The sequence below is a fragment of the Elephantulus edwardii genome, unplaced genomic scaffold (genome assembly GCF_000299155.1).
Source record: "Elephantulus edwardii isolate Elephantulus edwardi_28Jun2011 unplaced genomic scaffold, EleEdw1.0 scaffold00127, whole genome shotgun sequence".
Classification (NCBI taxonomy): Eukaryota; Metazoa; Chordata; class Mammalia; order Macroscelidea; family Macroscelididae; genus Elephantulus; species Elephantulus edwardii.
Genome location: NW_006399877.1, coordinates 8,277,412 through 8,302,046, shown reverse-complemented (window position 1 = coordinate 8,302,046; position 24,635 = coordinate 8,277,412). Strand labels below are relative to the sequence as shown.

The following is a 24,635-nucleotide window of genomic DNA, read 5'->3' as shown; positions in this document are numbered from 1 at the left end:
CCCCCCCCCCAATCCACTGTCATTAAGTTGATTTTGACCCAGCCACTTTGTAGGATGGAATAGAAATGTCCCCATGAATGTAGTCCTTACAGGAGCGGATGGCCCTGTTTTGTTCCTTCGGGGTGGCTGGTGGGTTAGAAATGCCGACCTTTCAGCTAGCAGCTCTGTGGCCACCAGGACTTCTGTCAAAATAGCCTTGATAATTTGCTGGCAAACTTTAACGAGGGGTACTCTTGTTTTCCACTGGGAGAGTCCAGGATGGACATGGACCGGCTTTCTGGGCGAAGAGACCAGCCTGTGGTGGCTGGAGTGGGACAGACAGGGCATGGGGCTGGGAATGAAGGCAGGAGGTGAAGCCAGGAACCGGGTGCTCTGGAATGTCAGCGTGGAGAGTGGGCACTGACGGACGGCAGGACTGGGGAGGAGAGGAGTGGGGTGTCTCAGCCGCATGCATTTGCTTGGACATGCAGGGCTGATGTAGCTCAGCCCTGATGGAGAGGGGAGACCCGACACCAGAAACTTGGAGCCTGCAAGAAAGAGTGACTGGTGCCAGAGTGTCGAGCTAAGGGGTGGGGGGACATGTTCGGCTGGACGCCATGCCAAAAGTAGGTTGATCTTAGTCTTTTTCTTTTCCTGAATGAGGGTCAGGAACACTGAGGTCACCAGAAGCCACCAGGCTGCAGCAGCGTCAGGACCCTGGACAGACTTGTCTACTCTCAGTCTTGCTTTTGGAACAGGACAAACTGGGAATACCCAAAAGAGGTCCCTGGTGCAAGCCGACAGGGGTCTATGCCACCTGCTGTGTGCTGCGGGCATTTTCCCCTGCTGTCCGCTTTACAGAAGACAAATCTGCCAGTTTGGAGCTGAGGAAGAGCGAGCCCAGAAGCAGAGCTGACCACGTGAATGTGTGCTTCCCCGCACTGTCCATACTGGCTACTGGCAGAGAAACTTGCACTTGGCTTGTGCCTACGCACGTCCTTCTCCTCTGCTCCTACAAACGCATACTCTACCTCTTACCCCTCAACTGGAAAACTGGGGCCGATGCTGCTGGTTTGGGGGTGGACAGGATCCTACCAAACCTCTCTGACCTCTCCAAGTGTCCGAGTGATAGCTTGAGCTTGCCAGACTTCCCTGACCACTTCATTCATGACTCACTTCACATGGAAACAGGCTGATAAATGAAGTGAGGGTAAGGGAGAGGGCCCGTAGGTCTGGACACACCCTGGGTTGGTGTCCTGCGGGACGGGGGTGTCCCTGGGCCGATGTCCCCCGTGCAGGCCAGGCCGGTGTACTCACCGCCGCCAGGGGTCGTCGCACTAACATCCCAGGCCGCTCATGGAGCCGATCCGGTCCAGCTTGAGGCCGAAGCAGCCCTTGGACAAGCCCTTCTTGTTGCCTCCTTTGTATTTGCGCGCGTTGGGGTGCTCGTGCAGGCGAGCCCACGCAGCCCGCGACTTGGTGTCCATGCGGAGGTCCCGGAGCAGCCGCGACCGGTCCCCCTTGAGGTTGGCGCCGCCGGCAGCCTTGTCGCCCTTCTTCTGAGCGCCGCCCGCAGCCTGGGGCTCGGTGGTCCCCTCCCCGGGGGCGCGCTGGACCTGTGTGCGGAGAAGAGGGCAGGTGAAGGGACGCGCCGCGACAGGGGGGCAGCCACGCGCAGCCGCCCGCGCGCCGCGTCACGTGCGATGCCGGGCAGGTCGGCTCCGCATCCACCTGCCACGCAGCCGCGGCTGTCCACCCTCTGGGGACACGCTGCCCTCCTCTCCTTAGCCTCTGGCCCGCTGGACACACAGAGGCTGGGGCTGTGCCTCTGCCGAAGTCTCCGGGGCCGGGAAGTCTACCCCGAGCCTGCGCTTCGAGGGCACCCGCTTCTCGGCGCGCACAGCTCGGGGAAGGGGCACAGAGCCGCCTTCTCCGTGTCCCCCTGCGCGCCCTGCGCAGGCCCGGCGTCCCCGCGCCAGCACCCACCTTCGGCTGAGCCCCGGGTTTAGCGTCGGAGGACCGGAGCGAGAGCAGAGTGAGCAGCAGGACGCAGACCAGCAGCTGGGAGAGGTGCATGGTGCTGGCGGAGCAGAGGGCGCACGGGGCCAGCGGGTGCAGAGCGGCGGGCGGGCTGCAGGCTGCGCGCGGGCGCTGGTCCCGATGCTGCGCTGCGCCGGCTGGGTGCGCTCTGAGCTCGCGGCTGCGCTCCCGCCTTTATAATCCAACCTGCCGCTGATGTCATCCGCCCGCCCACCCGGCCGCCCCGGCCAATGGCACGGTGCACAGAGCCCGGCTGGCCCGGAGGGGGCCCGCGGGGGCTCCTCCTTCCCCGCCACCTTCATCCATGCCCCCAAGGACCCCAGGCTCGCCGACTCGCTCCCTGCACCACTGAGTCGCACCACTTGCTGCACTTGCGCCCCGGCGTGCTGGGCCCTGTGCTCCCCGGCCCAACGCCTCCTCGTCGCCCGAGCTCCACTTTCTCTTCGTGCAGGTGCAGGGACGGGCTCTGAGGAAGCATGCCACTTGCCCAAAGTCACATAGTAAGAAAGTTGGTAGAGTCTGAAATCCAGGCAGGCCCTCCTTGTGGTCCAACTTGTTGCACCTGGCTCCGGTGAACAGGGACTTCAGTTCCACTTTCTGTCTGCTGGTTCCGAGCACTCTGGCTATACCGAGGTCGCTGGGTAGGGGGGTGGAGGTGGAGAGCAGAGGACCCGCGGAGGTCCGGGCTGGGGACACGGGCAGAGAGGGCTTTATTGGGGCCGCAGGGGGGAGCGCCAGACTTCTGCATGGAGAGCGCAAACTGCACCACTGTGTGCAAACCTTGCACTTGTGTGTGAGACACAGAAAGGTCTGCAAAGGCAAGTGGGAGGTACAGTGCCATGCGGGTGGGCAATGCGTGTCTTGTGTCCCCGGGGTGGCTCCAAGCTCCCGTTCAGGTTACCCACACAGAACGTCCCCAGGGCAGAGCTGGCGCGTGGGTTGTTTGTGTGAACCCTGCCTGCTCTCGGGTAGGAGCCCGGAGGGTGGGGATGTCTCAGGGTGTCCTGTGTGCCTGTACAGGCTGAGAGGAAACACCAGGCCTTGCGTGGCCTCTGTGAGCTGGGACAGGCCACCTTTGTATTTGAGACAGCCACCACTCTCCCTGGGCAAGAGCCTAGAGCCTTCGAAGTATCTCAAAATGTCAGTAGAAGTAGGGGGTCCCTGTAGCCCCCAAATTATGTGAAATGCAGTAATTTATGGTTTTGTTATCTGGAGGAGGACTCAAGGAAGAATAAATGCAGTGGCTCGTGCCAGGGACCTGGGGACAATACCCAGGTGTGAAGACCATTGTAGGGTTCTTTGGAAGCTGAATGTCCTTTTCCAGAGGAGAAGGGAGACCTGCATCAGGACAGCGCTGTTGTGGCTGGGAGCCAGGGAAGCAGCGGCCTGGCTCACCTCTTCCCCCTTGAGTGGGACACTCCAGACATACAAGGCCCTATGTCCCTGTGTTAGCAAATAACATTAGCTTTGAGGCTGGGTTTGGAGCCACAGGGCTCACAGATATCCAGGAGGATCCAGACACCAACAGGCCGTCCTGTGTGGGTATGGACCTTGCCTCACCACTTCCAAGCAGACGGCCCTGATTGCCTCTCCACCTAATGCCCACTGAGTGGCAGCACTCTTTCATTTGAGGAGAAAGGAAAGGGTGTGAGAAAGGGGTGAGGAGGGAGCTTGGGTTATGCTCTGTAGGTTCCCCCCTTCTGTTTCCTGTACAAAGGACTTTCACAGTCAGAACCCCTCTGAGCCTTGCTTTGTTGATAGCAGCTTGAAGGGCCAGCTGTTCATTCCAGAATCAGGACTAAAGTGTTTCCTCAACTGAGGACAGAAAGGTGCCCATGGGCACCTCCTTCTACTTGACCGTCTTTCTGATTAAAAAAAATTAAAAAATTGTTGGTTTGCATATAATCATCCCATACACCATATTTTGTGTTTGTGGGGTTTATACAATTTTACATTTTTATGGAGATTTGTACTGTATACAATCATTCACATACATTGTGTCTCATTTGTGTACATTATGTTTTATACAAGCATTCATATGCATTGTTGTTGTTAATGTGCCGGGAGTTGCCTGCGACCCATAGTGACCCTGTGTACAACAGCTCTGAAGCCTGCCCTGTCCTGAGCCAGTCTCACTCACTCTGACACACCATCCCACATTGCCTCAGTCACTGAGTTCATCCATCTCATCTGGGGTCTTCCTCTCCTGTGCTCTCTCTCCACACTCCCAAACATGATGTCCTTCTCCGAGGACTTGTTTCTCCTGGTCATGTACCCAAAGCTATGCCTACTATTGGGAGCTCTGGTGGTTTAGTGGTAAGGAGTTGTTCTGGCAACCCAAAGGTATTCAGTTCAAATCTACCAGTTGCTCTGAGGGAGAAAGGTGGGCACTCTTCTCCGATGGGACTAACTGCCCCTGAGAACCTGCTGCAGGGTCAGTTATGGGGCAGTCGACTCTGATGTACAGAAGCAGCAGCAGCAACAACCTGCCTATTACCACCTTTTCAAGTCCCCACTGAACCATTCCCATCCATTCACTCCCCTCACCAACCTCTGCTATCCCAGTGCTTCTCCCCCCTTCTGCTTTTTCTGTGCCCCCCTCCTCTTCCCCCTTTGAAAATTTTTTGCTCAGTTATTCTCCTGCCTTCATGATAGTGGTCTTATGCAGCATTTGTCCTTATAAGACTGAGTTAGTTCACTCAACATAATGCTCTAGACTGTCCCATGTTATATAGTATTTTACAAAAATCACTGTTCCTTACTGGTGCATAGTATTCCATGGTGTGGATGTGCCACAATTTCTCAGTCCGTTCATTTGTTGATGGGCATCTGACTGCTCTTCCTGTCTTCCATGTTTCCTGGATGCACTTGGAAGGGAACTTCTGAGTTTCTAGGTCTTACCTCTCTGAGGGGCCATTCATACACCCAAGCCCTCACCCACCCAGTGAGGGTAGAGAGAGCAACCTGAAAAGGCCACTTCCTCCTCTTTTTGGAAGGAGATCATTGAGAAAGGTCCTACTTAAGGTCCAGAGCTAACTAAGGCAGGAGGTCCCCAGAGTCAGCTGGAGAGGGTCAGGGAAGGAGAAGTGTGTACACTGGAGGACAGTCAGGGTAGGAGACGGACCTCCTGGGCCAAGCTGGAGGGCAGTCAGGGTAGGAGAGATGTGCAAACTGGAGGTCCCTTCAGGGCCAGATATGACTAGAACGTGGTTGACTTACAGGCTGAGGTGGAGACTTCGAGGTTGTGCCAGCCAAAGACAATTCTCGTTTCCTCATAAAGGGGAGCTGCAGAGGTGAGTCTTTCTCCCTTCTGGGCCTAGCATTTCCCTGTTGCTTTTCCTTCGTGGGGTTATAAGAAGAATTTGGCTGGGAGAACTGGAAGCACTATGAAGTCATGCATGAGCTGCTGTTATTGTGGTTAGGTGCCATCAGACACGATGTCCTTCTTCAGGGACTGCCTCTCCCCTGACCACATGTACGGAGCCTGGGATGGGGAGCATCCTTAGATTTTTACAAGGCTGTATGTCTTCCAAGACCAATTTGTTTGTCCTTTCAGTCGTCTGTGGCACAGTCAGTATTCTGAATCAACACCACAATTCAAAGGCACCAATCCTTCCTGCATCTGTTAGTTGAAACATGCCAATTGGTATCCCACTGATTCCTGGGGCCTTATTTTTTGCCAATGCCTTCAGCTGCACATTAGCAGGCACTTCTGCCTTTATTACCATTGGCTCTTGTTCATATGTTAAGTGCTAATTATTAGTGGACGTTTGCAGCTGTTCTTTCTCATTTTGCGAGCCTTCCAATCTGAGGGCTCTACCTCCAGTGTATCTGTGTAGTATTATGTAACTGTTCATAGGTTTTAGAAGGCCTGTTATTTCCTAAGTGGTTGGCCAGTCTTTCGTCCTCATCTTTTGTAATCAGGGAGCTCTGCTTTAGTCCAGCATTTGGCAGACAAGGACTGCACCCATGAGAGTGGATGATGAATAAGCAAACATATAGATACCTGGAGGCAAGGATTCTGAGGCTCCGTCTAACATACTTTGGACATGTTGTGAGGAGAGACCGGTCCTTGGAGAGGGACATCATGCTTGGGAGGGTGGACGGACAGCGCAGGAGAGGAAGGCCTTCTATGAGGTGGATTGATTCAGTGACTAGGGTAATTGGGATGGGAGTGTCAGAGACAGTGCGATTGGCACAGGATAGAGCAGAGTTTAGGGCCGTTGTACATAGGGTCGCTATGAGTCACAAGCAACTAGACGGCACATAACAACAACAACATAGATACCTGAGCTATTATTAGCAGCAAGATGCAAAGCACGGTCCCAATACAAGCGACTGACAGACAAGTGATTATACCCCTAAGATCAAACCCTAAGTAAAAGCAAACATACTGATGTCTTTGTCAAGTGGCAGGGGTCCTTCCATTAGACTGAGGCACAAGGTCAGGAAGGTCTGGGGCCTTGGTGCACGCTGGTGTCAGTCTCTCCCTGGGCAAGGTGCTGGCTCATCAATCTGTGTCAAGAAATTTGAAGGACAGCTATCTGGTCTACTGACTAGAAGAGATCCATATTTGTTTATGTTCCCAAGAAAGGTGGCCCAACAGAATGTGGAAATTATTAAACAATAGCATTAATATCATGTGCAAGCAAAATATTGTTGAAGATTAGTCAAAAACAGCTAGGACAGCACATTGACAGAGAACTGCCAGAAGTTCAAGTTGGGTTTAGAAGAGGCTGTGGCACCAAGTATCATTGCTGATGTCAGCTGAAAGCAGAGAATATTAGAAGAATGTCTATTTGTGATTTATTGATTATGTAAAGGCATTTGGATAACCTTCAGTAGAATCTTGCTTGCATCTGAAATCAATGATATTGTTCTATAGTTTCCACGCTCTGTTGGGTCACCCTTCTTTGGAATGAGAACAAATATAGATCTCTTCCAGTCAGTTGGCCAAGTGGTTGTTTTCCAGATTTCTTGGCACAACTTGGTGAGCATGTCCAGGGCAGCATCTGTTAGCTGAAATACGTCAATTGGTATACCGTCTATTCCTGGGGGCTTGTTTTTTCCTATTTCCTTCAAAGCAGCTTGAACTTCTTCCTTCATCACTGTAAGATCTTTCTCATATGTTATTTAATGAAATTCTTCTGTGTCTGCAAATCCTTTCGATACAGTGGGTTTAGAAGGGGTCATGGTTCTAGGGATATTGTAGCTGATGTTAGATGGATCTTGGCTGAAAGCAGGGAATACCAGAGGAATGTATACCTGTGTTTCATTGACTATGCAAAGGCATTTGACTGTGTAGATCATAACAAACTGTGGCTGACTCTGAGAAGAATGGGAATCCCAGAACATTTAATCGTGCTAATGCAAAACCTATACTTGGACCAAGAGGCAGTCGTCAGAACAGAGCAGGGAAACACTGCATGGTTCAAAATTGGGAAAGGTGTACGCCAGGGATGTGTCCTATCTCCATACCTTTTCAACCTGTATGCAGAACAGATTATCCGGGAGGCTGGGCTCTATGAGGAGAAGTGTGGCATCAGGATTGGTGGAAGATCTATTAACAATCTGCGTTATGCAGATGACACAACCGTGCTTGCTGAAACTGAGGAGGACCTGAAATGCTTGCTGCAGAGGGTCAAGGACTGCAGCCTCCAATATGGATTGAGGCTCAATGTCAAGAAGACAAAGATTCTCACCACTGGACCAATTGGCAGCGTCAGGATGGATGGTGAAGAGATTGAGATTGTTAACAACTTTAGTCTGCTTGGCTCGACGGTCAACATTCTTGGCACCAGTAGCCAAGAAATCAAAAAACGTATTGTGATGGGAAAGTCTGCTATTAGGGACCTCTCCAGGGTACTGAAGAGCAATGGTGTCACTCTGGAGACTAAGGTGCATCTGATACAGGCTATGGTCTTTGCAATTACTTGTAATGCATTGGAGAGTTGGACAGTGACTAGGGAGGATAGAAGGAGAATTGATGCCTTTGAGCTGTGGTGCTGGAGAAGAGTACTAAATATACCATGGACTGCCAAGAAAACAAACAGATTCATCCTGGAGAGGGTTAAACCAGGCTGCTCCTTGGAGGCAAGGATTCTGGGGCTTTGTCTGACATACTTTGGACATGTTGTACGGAGGGACAGGTCCTTGGAGAGGGACATCATGCTTGGGAGGGTGGAGGGACGGCGTAGGAGGGGAAGACCCTCTATGAGGTGGATTGATTCAGTGACTGGGGTAATCGGGATGGGTGTGTCAGAGGCAGTGCAACTGGCACAAGATAGAGCAGGGTTTAGGGCTGTTGTACATAGGGTCACTATGAGTCGTAAGCGATTGGACGGCACATAACAACAACAACAACAACAACAACAGCAAAGGCATTTGACTATATGGTTCATAATAAATTATGGCGAACATTGAGAAGAATGGAAATCCCAGACACTTAACTGTGCTCATATGAAACCTATATCTAGACCAAGAAGCTCTTGTCCTGTCACAACAGGGAATACATAATGATTTAAAATCAAGAAAGAAATACAACAGCAAAGTATTATTTTTCTGTAGTTACTCAATCTGTACCCTGAGCTAATAGTTCAAGAAACTGTACTATATGAAGAAGACTAGCACATCAGGATTGGTGGAAGGTCCCCGACAACCTGAGTTGTGCAGATAAACACAGCCTTGTTTCCAGAAAGTGAAGAAGACTTAACACGTTGCTGCAAATGATGGCAATACATTAGAAAAAAAAGTGTTTCTAAGCACAGTCGTCAATTTAAAAGTGTGTGGCAACGTGTTAAAGCATTTACTGCCGAAGATAAAGACCACAACCGTCAATACATATTATCGCTCAACCAAAAGAAAATAAAAATCCTCACCACTGGACCAATACGCAGCATCACGATAGACGGGGAGAAGATTGAAGTTGTCAGTGACTTCGTTTTGCTTGGATCCACAATCATCGTCCATGGCTGCAGCAGTCAAGAAATCAGAAGACGTGCTGCGTTGGGAAACTCTGCTGTCAAGGACGTCTCCACAGTGTTAAGGAGCAAGGAGGTCGGTTTAAAGGACTGGTGTGCCCGACACAAGCCGTGGTATTTTCCTGGGTGGTTCCTGTGCATCTGAAAGTTGGACAACAAACACAGATGAAAAGGAAGAGCGTATGTTTTTGAATTGTGGTGTTGAAGAGTTCCAAGAATTCCATGAACTGCCAAAAGAATAAGCAAATAATGTGTCCAAGAGAATGTAAACATGGGTCCTCCTTGGCTGGAAGGATACTGAAACTTAGTCTCACATACTTGGGGCATGTTGTCTGGAGTTTCAGGTCTTTGGAAACAGACATCAGGCTGGGAAAGGTAGAAGGTCAGAGATCGAGGAAGATCTTCAACAAGATAGATTGACACAGAGGCTAACAATGTGGTGGAGATGTTGAGGACAGAACTTTTGGTCAAAGTTCAGATGTCTGGTTAAAGGGCCTGCTATGACCTGCAGTTGACTCAATGGCACTTAACAACAACCACAACCACAACCACCACCACCCAGGACCTCTGTGAGACCCCAAGAGAAAGGAAACCAGCATTCTGGCCACATCCTGGGACAGGGGAGGTTCACAGCCTGGGGAGAGGCCTTGTCCTCCGGTCCCTCGGTGACATGCTGGAAGCAGGAGGCATGCCAGCAGATGGGGTGTTGTCTTCTGGGCGCAGCCTTTCGCTGGTGGGGTGAGGCAGCAAGATTGCCTGTTGAGGGAGAAGAGGAGATGAAGAGAAAGGGAGAGTTGCAGAGTTGCGGGGGGCGGGGGGCGTTGGAGGAGGATGGCAGGAGGGAAGAAGGGCAGAGAGACAGATGTGTGTGTGGCCCAGGTCTAGGGTGTTGTGTCACTTGGCTGGGACCTTCATGTGCTCCTGGTCTCTGAAGGATGGGGACGTAGTAGGTAGTGATATCATGGGGCGCACTTCCTCTTTCCCCTCCTCCTGGCCCCTTTCCCCCATGGACCCCTTCCTTGGAGAACAGCTTGTCTAGCCACTTGTGAGAACCCAATGGAACATAAGGATGGCCCCACGGGGAGAAAGTGTATCTCAGGGCTTCTGAGAGGGGAAATGACATGAAATGACACAGTGCCTGTGTCAGTCTTGTCTTGCTTCCTCCATTAAGAGGCAGGAGCCCAAAATTTCTTGTCCTTGAGTCTGTCCATGGTGACCCTCCATCAGGTTTCTGCAGCCCTGAGTGGCGGGTGGATTCAAACCATCAGACTTTGGGTTTGCAGCCCCAGGCGTCAGGCACTGCACCCCCGTGCTCCTTTCGGGAGTGGGAACGAGCACTTGCAAAAGAGTGCCCCCTCCTGGCCGCAGGGAAGCCCAGCGGCACCCCGGGTTTGAACAGAGGGGAGGGTGTCCCCACTCATCTGGCTTCTCTGAGATTTCTTCATCTCTGGCCCCTTCCAGCTGCACTGCCTCTTAGGAAGACACTGCACAGGCTGGAGACTGCAGCAGGACCCCAGCCAAGCCCTGTCCCTGTGTGGGGCCTTGTGTTTCACCACCTATAATTGGGACAAGGTGGTCTTACCTCCTAGACAGGACAGAGAGTCAGGGGCCCAGGAAGGAGTCCTCCAGTGTTGGGTGGGAGGCTGGAGGAAGCACTGGGGCAGAGGAGGGACATGCACTCCCCCAGCCCCAAGCCTCCCTGGGGCCACCTCGATGACCTCTCCCTGCTGGTACCCCAGGGGCCCGGCCTCAGGAGGGGAGTCTGAGGCCAAGGAAGCGTCATCCACCCTTCCCAGGCCAGGACTTCCAGGAAAGCTTAACCTCATCCATGAGGTCTTCTCTGGCCCAGGGACACCCCACCTGACCAGCCAGCTGCCCTCTTCCCCTTTCCCAGGGGCCCTGCCCAGCACCTGCTCCAGATGGCCTCCATCGGCACTGATATACGCATCCCATGATGTCAGAGAGTATCCCTCTTTTTTTTTAAAATACTTTTCAAGAAGAAAAACACCCAAGAAAGGTTTCTAACCCTGGACAGAGAGGTACAGTTGCCTGGGAGGCTGGTAACTGCGCCCCAACTTACGGTCAGAAGAGCAGTGAGGGAGGCAGAGGCTGCAGCCAAGCACAGGATTAAGCAGGGTGGGAAGGAGGAGGGCCAGCACCCTGACTTCAGCATGGGGTGTACGCCTTGCTCACAGAGTGCTGCCGGCGTCTGTGCGCTGGGGGTCTGGCCTTCGTTGGACCAGACTCTGACGCAATGGTGGCCATCTGTGCCTTCTCCAAGCACGCTGTGTCTGCTTTGCTATGCTGGGGGCCCTTGCTGTGGGCCTCCCATTCTGACCTGGTCCTGGAAATGAGTGTCTAGTCTGTGGTTCAGGTGTCTCTGCCCTGGGCCCTCTTCCTTGGTCTGAACTTGGGGGAGACATGTCTCTCAAATTTGGTGGAGACCCCAGTCTTCAAGACTTGCTGGAAGCCACACCCATCTCAGTTTGTCACACTGTTAGCTAGCCAGGCACTGTGATGGTGACGGCTCTCCCTCCAGCACTTAGAAACCAGCAGGGGCACCCACAGTGCACAATTGTTAGCACGGCTTCTACATGGAAACAACCTAGTAGGAAAGGCGGAGAGTTCGAGCATGGAAATGAGCCGCTGAAAACCCCAAGAGTCACAACAGAGCATTGTTCCCAGTTGCTCTGGAAGGTGAACCTCCCCTCATTGGGAGGTCCCCCCTCAGTGGGGGCACCAACAGATCCCCCGTGCCAGCGGTCACAGGGACGGCCCAGGACAGGACTCTGGTGCATTGTTTTGTTTTGTCTCATGTGCTAGAGAAGAATATTGAATATACCATGGACTGCTAGGAGAACAAACAGGTTTGTCCTAGAGAGGGTGAAGCTGGGATGCTCTTTGGAGTCAAGGATTCTGAAGCTTCGTCTGACATACTTTGGGCATGTTGCAAGGAGGGACTGGTCCTTGGAGAAGGACATCATGTTTGGGAGAGTGCAGGGACGGCACAGGACAGGAAGACCCTCGATGAGATGGATTGATTCTGTGATTGGGGTGGCGGGAGTGAGTGTGTCGGAGATGGTGAGGTTGGCACAGGACAGAGCAGTGTTTAGGGCTTTTGTACATAGGTCGCTATGAGTTGCAAGCAACTTGATGGCACACAAGAACATGTGCACTGGAGTCAACTGGACAATGGACCAAAAAGAGCATTACAGTTTTAAAGGAGCGAGGGCCTCTCCTGTGGACAGAAGGGCCTTTAATCATCTCTTAGAAGCCACTTAATTTGGCATCTTCACATCCTGGGATGAGCCTATTCGCTCCAGGGAACCACTTTCCTGAGATCCCCAAGTCCCAAACTTCTGCACAAATATATTGTTGTTATGTACCACCCAGTCAGAACCAACCCACAGCTGACCCTCCAGCAAGTTCTCAGAGGCAGCAAATCACTCCGGAGGAGACAGCCTATCTTTCTTCTGCAGGATTAGAACAGTGTGCCTTTGGGTTGGGAGCGCATCTTCTTACCACTAAGCTAACACATCTTCCTTCTCCACAGATATCTACCCATGAGTGTGTGACCACCAGGAACCCCTGATGGGTGGTCAATTTCTAAAATGAGAACGACTGAACAGCTAGCAAATGAGAGACATGACTGGCCCAGAGACTAGCGAGGGCTTCTGCAATCTGGTCCCCAAAGGGTTTGGAAAAGAATTTTAAGCTCAGGGCTCCAAAAACCATTTGAAAACTCTTCGTATCTGCACATGAATTGCCACTGGCCTCAATGCACAACATCACAAAGCAGTGTCCTCCCCAGGCTCATCAAGGTGAAGAAAGGCTGGTTCTCTCAGATGACAGGCGTTTTTAGGAGAGGAGGGCTCTGCACTTCCTGCTAGAACAGCTGTCTGGGGATCCTGGTCTCCATGGAGACCGCCAGGAGGAGAGACAGTCTGGGTAGTGGACCCATGTCAGTGGCTTTTGCTGCCTGGCATCTCAAGCTGCTTAGAAACTGAAGTGCCAAGTGATTGCTCCCTACCCAGCCAGGGTGTGTGACCGGGAGGCCACCATCAGACATGCCAGCCCTAGGTCTGAAACCAGGAGCCTCAGCTGCAGAGAACAGGATGTTATTATTCACTTCATAACGTGGCGATGGCAGTAGCATCCACTGCCCTGTGTCAAGGCTGTGATTGATGCAAGTGTCACTGTAAACGTTGACAACACAGTCTGAGATGTTCACCAGACCCTTTCTGTGGCTTGATATTGGGGCTTCTTCTGGGTTTGATGCCTTTTATCTGTGGTGGTGGAGAAAAGTACTGAGTGTCTCAAGGATTGACAAAAGAACAAACGTCATGGAGAAAGTGCAGCCAGGATGCTCCTTGGAGGCAAAGACCACAGAGATTCATCTCAGGTGCTTTGGACGCATTGTTAGGAAGCTCTTCCTTGGAGAGGGACATCACGTTTGGAAAAGTAGGCGAAAGGGAGGGAGCCCCTCAGCCAGATAGATTGACAGAGTGACTGCAGCAACGGGCTCCAGTGTGTCAGAGATGGTGAGGACGGCACAGGAGAGGACAGGGCTCAGATCTATTGTTCCTAGGGTCACTATGACTGAACCTGATAACAATCTGTTTTCTTTTCAAGTCTTCCCAACCACTTAATACTCATTTTTTAAAAAAACAAAACCAGAACAACACACACAACCCCAAAAGCTTTTGTGGTTTGGGTAACAGATTACAGAGCACCTTGGTTTCCAATTAATAGTTACAGCATATTTTATTTGTGACAATGACTACAGTCCCCACAATGTGACAACTCCCCTCTCCCTTCCTGTGTCTCCCATTTCCGTTTGACCTCCTTTCCTACCCCTTTCTGCCTTCTGGACCTTATTGCTGGGCAAACGTCTTCCTTTTGATGGTTAGTTCTTCAAGTTCCTTTAGGGAATGCGTACCTACCTGATGATAGTCTCCTCACGGGCCTGTCTATTGCTTGGTTGAGGGAGCTCTGACCGCTTAGTGATAAGGAGTTACCCTGCTAGCCTAAAGGCATGTGGTATCCACCAGCTGCTCCTTGGGAGAAACACTGGACAATCTTCTCCCAGGCAACTTACGGCCTTTGAAAACCTGCTGGAGGGTCAGCTATGAGTTGACTTCATCTCAATAGAATATCCTAACAACAATAACAACATTGTCTGGCTGAAAGTTTGAGCCACACAGATGTTTTAAAGAGCTAAAGGGTGATGCCGTAGCTGGCTCGAAGACACACAACAACAAGGGTCACAGGTACCTTCATTGTAAAAATGGAGGGACAGCAAAGGAGAGGAAGGCCTTTAATCAGATAGACTGTCTCAGTAACAGCAACAAGGAATTTAAGCTCAGCAGAGAGCAGGGGAGAGTGGGCAAAGTTATGCATGGATGATGTTGTTTAAATTAGAGTTGATCTGACAGCACCTAACAATAACAACAACAAAGGTTGTAATCTCAGGTACTCCACAAGTCCCTATCAAGTTAGTTGCCAAAGTCTATTTCTATTATGTTGAGTTTTGTTCCACATTTTTCTCCTACTCTATCCAACTGCGGTCCTGCTCAGAACAGTCAGCAGTGGTAGCCGGGCACCATCTAATGGTTCTGGTCTCAGAGTCCTCAGGCTGGTGATGGTACAATTTATTAGTTATTTGGACTAATTGTTCTCTGCATTCAATACCCTTTAATACATTCCTTCCTGACTTGCTCAGTCAGAGTGAAAATCTTGTCTACAAGTGGGTGCTCTGTTCGAATCCACATGTTCTACTGGAGAAGGAGGAGCAATCACCTCCTGTACCAGTCGGATCCAATTTGATGGTACACACAAAAAAATAATTACACAATTTAAAAAGCTAGCTGCACTACAAGCAGATGCTCTGGTGGCCTCAGATAACCTCTACCTCTGGTGCCCAGTGCTTGCTCTCACCAGCATTTGACTCTGGGAAGAACCAGTGTGCTCAGATTCCTGTCTCTCCAACACATGAAGGTGAGGCCATCTGGATGGATAGAAAGGAAAAGAGAATGACAGACAAAATCAGAGGGACCAGGATGCTTTCCCTCGGGATCCAGCAAAGTGTTTAGTGATGGGACCTCGGCAGACTGCTGACATAACTATCTTCAGTCATGCTTGAAATAGTGTATGGAGAGGATTTAAAATACGATCCTGACTTTCTCGACTCAGATAGACCCTGATCACTGTCCCCTCATGCCATTCTTTTCTGTTTGATTTCTGGGAGGTCTGGGAAGGAACAAAGTTCGATTCCTGGCCAGTGCAACTACCATTCATCTGTTGATGCCAAGCACAGGGAGTTGTAAGTGAAATGAACACGACACGCTCATACACATGACTAAACTAAGCAAATATTTCTAACTTCAGCACCTTCTTAGCCCATTAGTTTGAAATGTGTTTCTCCAGCAGAAAGGGCTCCACTGAGCTAACAGAAACTCGGGTGGTGAGTGATGTGCTGTGAGGAAGCCCAGAGAGAGGCAGGGTGGTGTCTGAGCAGGGACGATTGTGGGGGCCCTGGGAGTCTGGAGATGGGGCGTCTGGCTTCGAGAACAGACTCGTAATTGAAGCGTCCAGACAGCTTGGCCCTGCTCCTTCCTTTCACTCTGAAGGACACTGGTCTCCAAGGAATTAAGTATCACTCTGGATGTCCTGGTGCCTGAACCCCTGTCCCAAACACTCTCGTGGACTTCGAATGTCCTCTTATTTTTTGCCCCATGGTCCCTCACCTGCCATAGACTGTGCGCTACAGCAGAGCTACAGCAACAGACTGTCACCTGGGGGAGGTGGGCTTCATGGAGGAGGACATAGGACTCTTGGGACTGTTGCATGCGCCCAGCTGAGTCAGAAGGACCGATGGGCAGGCTGCTTACAGGAGGAGGGCCTGGCTAGGCCCCCAGACAATGTACAAGGAGACACCAAATTTCTGGTGCACACTGGGCGCTGCTGTGTTAATTCTCACAGCTTTGTCGAGTTTAGGAGACACAGTCTTGAGCGCCTGGATTGTTACTGACACAACTCAACAGCACGGGGGCTTCCTTCTGCCTGTCAGCTCCTGGGGAATTTCTTTGCCCTAGCACGTTAAGCATTTCACTGATAAGTCAATGGTCAGCAGTTCAAATTCATCAGCTGCTCCTTAAGAGAAAGATGGGCAGATTTACCACCTCAGAAACCGAATGCAGTGTGGCTATGAGTTAAAGCGAACTCGATGCCTCAGTGGCACTGGGATTGGTTTTGGGAGCTTGTGTGTGTATCCCAACGGTGAGGAGCCTTGGTGGTGTAGTGGTTAAGCACTCAGTTGCAAGTGAAAAGATTTCGATTGGAAACTGCTGGCTGCTCTACAGAAGAAAGATGTCGCAGCTGCTTCTGTGAAGATCACGCTTCAGCGCAGCCTGCTGGGAAGTTTCACACTCTCCTCGGGTCACTGGGGGTCAGAAGAGTCTAGACATCGTGGTTTGGGTTTCTGTTCAACCCAAGAGCGAAGGGTAGTTGTGGTTCAGCAGCAGCATTTGCATCTTCCATGTGGGGCTTCCAGGTTCAACTCCCAGGCCATGCACCTCATGCAGTCACCATGTGGCTGTCAGCGGAGGTTTGCACGCTCCTGAACAAGTTTCTGTGAAGTTTGCAGTGTAAGACAAACTAGGAGAAAAGACCTGGTGATTGACTGAAAACCAGCCAATGGAAACCCTCTGGGTCATGAAACCAAAACCCCACGTGCACTGTCCTCGAGGAGATTCTGACCCCTAGGACCCCGCAGGACAGTGGATCCACCCTGTAGGGTTTCCAAGGCTGCAAATCTTTACAGAGAAGCACTCAGCTTTCTCCCATGGAGCAACTGGTAGTCTTGAACCACTGGCCTCGTGGTTACCAGTTGGAAGCCAGAGCCCACCAGAGCTCCTTTTGGATGATGAAACCATGGGATGTAGTGACGCTAAGTGGCTCTCAGCTCATGGCCACTTCGTCAGGTTTCTGAGGCTGTAAATCTTAACAGGAGAATCTGCCTCACTCTTCTCCCTTGGAGATAAGAGTGGGCTCGAACTGCTGGCCTCTCAGCAGCCCAGCACTTAACCAACACCACCACCAGGGCTGGGGTAGCTAACTACCAGCCTGCTGGCAGCAAGCAAGTCTGATAATTTCACCCCCTGCATACTGCTTGTCACCCACTAAGTGTATCTTGACATGCCAGGTCTGGAGAAACAGCAGTGACAGAGGGGACCTCTGACCCCTGAGGGGCTGCCCGGCCTGTCCTCTACCCCCACAGGCCTGGCAGGGAGCTCGCTGGCTTCTAAGGGGCTTGGGGGACGGCAGAGAGTGAGCACCCGTGTCCCCCGGTGAACATCTGCTGAGAGGAACAGCTGTCTCCATCCTGTGCTGACAGCCTCCTGCCTCCCGTGGGAATGTGGCAGGAGCCTCTGTGTTCCGGAGGCTTCATTCTCTCTGTCAGCAGTCACGGCTCGGGCTTCACTGTCCCCTCATCCTATTCAATTCTGGTTGGTTTCTGGGAGGTCCAGGCAGGAGGAGGCAGGTTGTGACCACAAGGGACAGGGAGATGAAGGCTCTGGAATTAGGATACCCGTCCTTGATGCCAGCACGAGTTAACTGGCTGGTGGGAGAAGTGGGGGTTGGGAGTCTGTACCAGAGAGGCTGGGGTGAATGCACACTGGCCGAGCTAGCATAGAGGGTGTGGTGAGCTGCCCTGGAGCTTCCCAGGGTCAGGGTAGGTTGGCCCACGGTGGGGCCCCTTACGCGTCAGACAGATGGAAGGACCAGTGAGCATGGGGGCCTGAAAGGTGCCGGAGAAAGGAGGCTGGGAAGAACCACATTTTTGGAGGTTCCCAAATATTCCAGCAATCCCAACACCTCCTCTAACCGATGTTTCCTGGGAGAGACACTGGCTGGGGGTGATTTCAGTGTCTGAGGCAGGAGAGACAAGATTGTGGCCAGACCTGGGCAGGGTCTGGAGCCCAGGTGGGGGTCTGCCTGGCTGAAAAAGATGAACTGCCCCCGGATCAAGGCAAGGCCAGTACTAGTTGGAGACAGCCCTGGGGTGAAAAGGACCCCGTAAAGGAACCAGAGAATCAGACTCGGAAATCAAAAAGAGTCTTCTGGTGGTGGGCTCAGGGTGGGAGGACGGGACAGGCGTTGCCCTGACACCTCGCTGCCCCTTCTCCCAGGCCTGGCCCCGGTGCAGTGAGCTCATGGGCGCGAACAGAGCTGGGTGGTGACAGGAAAGGAATGGCAAGTGTTGGCTGGAGCCCTGGGGGCGTGGACTTTCCCATGAGCTCATGTGATAGTGTGCTCCCCCAACTGTGCCAGCCAGGGCCCAGGCAGCTGTGTCCTGTGGGAGGAGACCCTCTGCTGGCCTGGTGGCCTTGGCCTGTACACACCTCTCCTCTGCCTCAAACTCCAGGCCAGGTCCCAAACCCAGCACTGAGGTCACCTGGGCACAATTTTATTGGAATAAGGAATGTTCTTTCTCACCCCTCCCCCCAAGCCTGGCTTCCCCTTAATAGAGTGATAGAGAAATATATATAGAATGATAAACTTTTAACAAAGTTTAACAGGATAAAGAGAAACGCCACACTTAGAGCAAGGCATACGTCAGGCATTAATTCGACATGCTGGAGTGAAAGGCTGCCTAGTTCTGGGCCATCCTCACACCTGGTCATGGATCAGACCACTGTAATCCACAGGATTTCATTGGCTGACTTAGGTCCCCAGACACCTCACTCCCTGTCTATTGTAGTCTGAGAGCTCTGTAGAACCACAGGAACCTGCAAACTTCCACTGATGGACAGGTGGCTGGGCATGAGATAAACTGGAAACCTGTCTCCTTCATGCTGCTTGTAGTTGTTAGGTGCCGTCAAGGTGTGAATGACTCACAGCAGCCCTGTGAACAGCACATCTGAACCCTGTCCTCTGTCACCCTCATTTCTGACACACGCAAGGCCGCTGCTGCAGTCACTGTGTCATTCCATATCACTGAGGGACTTCCTCTCTTTCACTGACCGTCCACCTGTCCAAGCACCATGTCCCGCTCCTAACAACATGCACAAAGCACGTGAGGTGAATCTTTGCCATCCAAGCACTCGGGCTGTACTTTTCCCAGAACATACCTGCTCATTCTTTTGGAAGTTCATGGGATGTTCAATACTCTTCTCCAACACCACACTTCAAAGGCATCAGCTCTTCTTCTGTCATCCTCAGATGCCATCAAGTCAGTTCTAAGCCTTAGAGACTCTGTACAACAGAACAAAACACTGCCTGGACCTGCTCCGATCTTAGCTATGCTTTATTGCTACAGGTACTGGGTTAATCCATCTCATTAAAGTCCCTCTCTTTTACTCTCACCTTTTACTGTACTGAGCATGATGTCTCTAGAGATTGGTCTGCCATCCTTGCTTGTAAGCCCCATTCTGGCTGAACTTCTTCAGAGAGAGATTTGGTTGTTCTCCTGGTAGTCCGTGGTATGTTCAATCTAACACTGTAATTCAACAGAGTCAGTTTTTCTTTGGTCTTCCAGGCTTAGCATGCATATGAAGATTGAAAATATCATGAGTGAAGCACACGTTTGTCAGCGTGATGTTTGCTTTTTCGGTCGATCTTGCTCATGTAGTTGTTGTTGTGTGGTGTCGAGTCAGAACCTACTTATAGCTAATTCTCCAGTGGGATTTTAGAAGCTGTAAATCACATGGGAAGGGACTGCCTATATTTCTACTATGCAGCACCTGATGGGTTTGAACCGCAACCTTTTAGGTTGGTAGCACAGCTTCTTACCACTAGGCCACCCAAACTCCCTATCTTGCCTATGGAATCTTTAATATTGCAATTTGAAGATTGTATCCCCCCCCCTTCCTTTAGTTATTTGTGCTTCAGAAATACTGAATGTGTTCTTCCCACTTAGTTTTCTAACTCCAGGTCCTTGTACGTTTTATTATAACACTTTTCTCACTTGACTTTATCTTCTTCAGTCACCCTTAGAAATCTCTTGGTCAGCTCTTCCTTCATCGTTTCTTCCATTCATTTTATGTACTCTGTGTTCCGGAGTAAGTTGCAGAGGCTCCTATGATACCCATTTTGATCTTTCCTTCGTTTTCTGTCTGTCGCTGTTCTTATGTACTGTGAAGGCTACTGCGACTCCTGTGAATGACACCCCTGCCCCTTGCCCTGTCCTGAGCCAACCTCACCTCTCCCACACTCCATCAGAGTTCACACCTTTTGTTTTCTTTATGTTGGATGTCTTGTGCATGTCCCCAATTTGCCTGGTCTTTGGTCATTAGTGTTAAATGTACCAAGTCTATTCTTGAGATGATCTATGAAGTCAAGTTGGATATCCTCCAGGTCATATTTTGACTCTTATATTTTGGCCTTTTTGGCATTGTGGGTTATATGTCAGGTTTTTACCTGAAAGGGTGGCTTTTTGACTCTACCAGCTACTCTGAGGGAGAAAAAATGGACCGTCTCCTCTTGCAACAGTGTGCAGGCTCAGAAACTCAATGGAGGGGTGCCAAGGGTTGGAATTGACAACAGTGAGTTTTAGGGGTTTTTTCCCCCACTTGATTTAAGAAGTCCTCATAGTGTATTACGTTGGGGGCTCCCTAGAGGCAAGGATGGTGACACTTCATCTCACACACTTTGGGCATGTTGTCAGAGGGGCCAGTCCTTGGAAAAGAACAGCATGCTGGGAAAGGTGAAGGGTCCTCAAGGAGAGTTAGACTCAAGGAGATGGACTGACACAGTGACTGCATGATGGGCTTATGACAGAGGGTTCTGTGAGGATGGCATGGGGCCGGGCACGATTTCTATCTGTTGTACATTGCTATGAGTCGGAGCTGACTGGCTCAGTAGCATCTGCTACAACAACAGAAATGCCTAAAACACTGTTCTTTATGCATTTCATTTAATTTTCAATGACTTCCAGTTTTCCTAGATTAACACTTTCTACCTTCTATGTTCTAATTACTAATGGATGCTTCTTCTCATTTTGAGTGTCATATCAGGAAATTAAAGCTATGGAAGCTTTATTCCACCCATGTCAACCCCTGAAAGGAGGTGTTTCTTCTGCACTTGTGTCTGCACAATCATCTTCAGCGCTAAGGCGCATCCTGCTTTGTTGCTATCTTTATGGTGTTGATTTAGGAACTGGACCGCCAGGCATTCTTGGTAGACTGTCTCAGTCTGCTGAAAGCTGTCCACCACAGCTGACCCTGCTGACTTTTGAGACACCAGTGACATATCAACAAGCAAGCCACTGCAGGAGGACAACCTGAAGTCCCACCTTTGAGGAATGCATGGAAGTACATTGTTGCTGCCAGGCACCATTGAGTTGACTTTTGACTCACAGTGGTTCCATGTGATGGAGGAGAAGTACCCCCTGGAGTTTTCTAGGTTGTAATCTTTATGAGATCAGGCCCCCAAGTTTTTCTTTTGTGGAACTGCTGGGTGTGTTCACACTGCCACTCTTTGGTTGCCATTCTTCTGATACTCAGTACTTCACTGTTATAAGATCAGACTTTTAGAAGTACACTAAAAAACCTTTTTAACACCAAGTCAACTTTGGGTTGAGTTGTTAGGTGCTGTCGAGTCAACCATGGCTCATAGGAACCTGGTGGATGATAGATTAAAACCTTGTGCAGCGTTGTACCATCCTCACAATCTTCATCATGGTCAAGCCCATTGGTGTGTCAATCCAGCGGTCACTGTGTCATTCCATCTCACTGGATTAATTCCTATGGCAGACAAGGAAGGAAGACCTGGTGACATTTATCTGGGGGGAAAGGCCAGTGAAAACCTTATCAATAGCAATCTAATCAATTACAATATCTTGTGACTACTCTGACTCATCGCAACCCTGTAAGAAGAAACTCAACTCATCCCTGCCCTCAAGTCAATTCCCACTAAGACAGTTGTTATGTACTGTGGAGTCAAAACTGACTCATAGCTGACTTCCAGGCAGTTTTCAGAGGAATAATGCTGCCCTGAACATGCTTACCAGGCTGTGCCAAGAAATCTGGAGGACAACTACTTGACCAACTGACTGGAAGAGACCTACCTTCATTCCCATTCCAAAAAAAAGGTGACCTGACAGAGTGTTGAAATTATTGTACAACATCACTAATATCACATGCAAGCAAAATCCTGCTGAAGATTATTCAGAAATGACTGAAATAATATATTGACAGAGAACTACCAGAAATACAAGCTGGGTTCTGTGGTACTAGAGACATTATCACCAATGCTAGATGGATCTTGGCAGAAAGTAAAGAATACCAGAGATATATCTATGGGAAGCCAATACTAAATATTTGTAATAAACCGAATGCTGTTTCAGGATGGTGCAAGCTGTAGTTCATCCTGAGGCACTAAGGCAATCCTTAAGAGTTGACCAGATTCTTGCATTATATTTGCTGACCCCTCCCTTGGCTTCATTTGCATTGAATTATCTTTGTGGTTTACTTCCTGATAGTTTTCAATAAAGATACAGGGAAGATGGAATCCAAGGCTTCCGCTGAAACTGCTGGGCCCCCTGTCTTTTACGCTTTCTGTTTTGTCTCTTTCCTGGTTGTCTGTCTCATTATTAATGATCATAAAAATATCCTCGGTCTGCAACATACAGCTATCTGTACTTCACTGACTATGCAAAGGCATTTGACTGTGTGGATAACAAGTTGTGGTTAACCTTGAGGAGAATGGGAATCCCAGAACACTTGATTGTGCTTATGTGAAACCTATACTTGGACCAGGAAGCAGTCCTCAGAACGGAGCAGGGAAATACTGCATGGTTCAAAATCAGGAAGGGAGTGCATCAGGGATGCATCCTGTCTCCATACCTTTTCAATCTATATGCAGAACAGATCAGTTGGGAAGCTGGGCATTATGAGGAAGAATGTGGCATCAGCATTAGAGGAAGACTCATCAACAGCGTACATTATGCTGGTGACACAACCTTGCTTGCTGAAACTGAGGCAGACCTGAAGCACTTGCTGCAGAAAGTCAAGGACTGTAGTCTTCAATATAGATAGAAGCTCAACATCAAGAAGACAAAGATTCTCATCACTGGGTAATTGGCAGCACAACGAAGGATGGAGAAGAGATTGAGGTTGTTGACAGTTACAGCTTGCTCGGCTCCACAATCAATACTCTTGGCACCAGCAGTCAGGAAATCAAAAGACAAATTGCATTGGATAAATCTGCTTCAGAGACCTTTCCAGATTAGAAGCAACGATGCCAGTATAGAGACCAAGGTGTGCCTGATGTAGTTCATGGTCTTCGCAATTACTTTCTGAGCATCAGAGAGCTGGATAATGAGTAAAGAAGATAGAAGAAGAGTTGATGCCTTTGAGTTGTGGTACTGGAGAAGAGTATTGAATAGACCACCAAGAAAACAAATAGGTCTGTCTTGAGAGGGTGAAACCAAGTTTCTCCTTGGAGGCTAGGATTTTGAAGATCTGTCTTACATACTTTGGGCATGTGGCCAGAAGAGACTGGTCCTTGGAGAAGGACATCATGCTTGGAAGGGTGGAGGGACAGAGCAGGAGAAGATGACTCCAGATGAGATGGATTGATACAGTGACTAGGGCAATGGGGGTAAGGGTGTTGGAGTCAGATGCGCTCAGGACAGGGCAGGCTTCATAGGCTTGTACACAGGGTTGTTATTAGTCACAGGGGACTCGGTTGCACATAACAACAACAACAAAGCACACAGGAGGAGATAGCCTATTTTTCTCCCATGAAGCTGCTAGTGGATTAGAACTAACTGCCTTTGCGACTGACAGTACAGCTCCTTACCACCAGGCCACCAGAGCTCCCTATTTACGGCATTGTTGTTGTTATGTGCTGGTGAGTTGGCATTATCTCTTAGCTGACCCTCCAGTGGATTTTCAGAGGCTGTAAATAGCATAGGAGGGGAATCTAGATATTCTATAGGTTTCCAAGATTGTGGTAATCTTCCAAAAGCGACTGCCATATCTTTTTCCTATGGAGTAGTTGGTGGATTCAAACCATTGACCTTTCAGTTAGAAGTCAAGCATTTAACCACTGACCCACCAAGGTTCCTTGGAGGTTCATCACAAAGACTTCAAATATGGACCCTGGAGTGATTTTAACTCTTGAGAGCTGGTTCTTTTTACCTGTATTGTACGGATGCTGGAAGTTGAGTTGAGAGGTGGTAAGAACCTGAGGTAAGCAGTAAGATGTGAGGTAGTTCAGTAGGAATCTGAGGTGGGACTGATACTTAGAGGTCTGGGTTCTCTGAAGATTGCTTGTCCAGGAGCCCACTGTCGCAGTAGTTAGAGTGGATGTACCTCGTCTTGTTGTGGTTTTACAGGTGTGAGTATGTGCGTGCGTGCACATGCATATCTCCCTGTGTAACTTTAAACTGTCTGGAACGTTCTGTGGTAAATGATGAATCAGTACCTACTACCCCACATGCCATTATTAGCCCTCCCCTGTATAAACACCGTGAATATCCATCTCCTTCATCATTCTCTTTTCACTTGATTTGTTACACATTAAACTCACATGACTGTGTTCCTACCTGCTCTTCAATTACATTTTGACAAATGCCACAGATGTTCTCTAGTCTGGGAAGTGATTTCTCTTGGCTTTATATCTATATAT

The 24,635-nt window shown here is 50.0% G+C and overlaps 2 protein-coding genes across 2 annotated transcripts in view; one reads left to right on the top strand and one right to left on the bottom strand.

Annotated features, from left to right (window-relative positions):
- Positions 1–1,281: 1,281 nt before the first annotated feature.
- On the bottom strand, positions 1,282–2,105 carry NPPC (natriuretic peptide C). The gene is made up of 2 exons (XM_006893476.1): positions 1,966–2,105; positions 1,282–1,595 (listed from the first exon to the last, which is right to left on the bottom strand). The coding sequence occupies exons 1-2, from the start codon at positions 2,053–2,055 to the stop codon at positions 1,317–1,319; spliced, it is 369 nt and encodes a 122-aa protein (XP_006893538.1). The 5' UTR covers positions 2,056–2,105; the 3' UTR covers positions 1,282–1,316.
- The window catches only part of LOC102846829 (homeobox protein prospero-like), a 49,594-nt gene continuing 27,012 nt past the window's right edge, over positions 2,054–24,635 (top strand). Inside the window, exons 1-3 of the mRNA XM_006893538.1 lie at positions 2,054–2,160; positions 4,453–4,505; positions 8,369–8,394. Coding sequence (XP_006893600.1) covers positions 2,054–2,160; positions 4,453–4,505; positions 8,369–8,394 — 186 coding nt within the window. The remainder of the gene's footprint in view (positions 2,161–4,452; positions 4,506–8,368; positions 8,395–24,635) is intronic.

Coding starts and splice junctions, on each gene's coding strand:
- NPPC (XM_006893476.1), bottom strand. CDS start 2,055: ATGCACCTCTCCCAGCTGCTGGTCTGCGTCCTGCTGCTCACTCTGCTC. Junction 1,596..1,965: donor AACCCGGGGCTCAGCCGAAG/GTGGGTGCTGGC, acceptor CTCCGCACACAG/GTCCAGCGCGCCCCCGGGGA.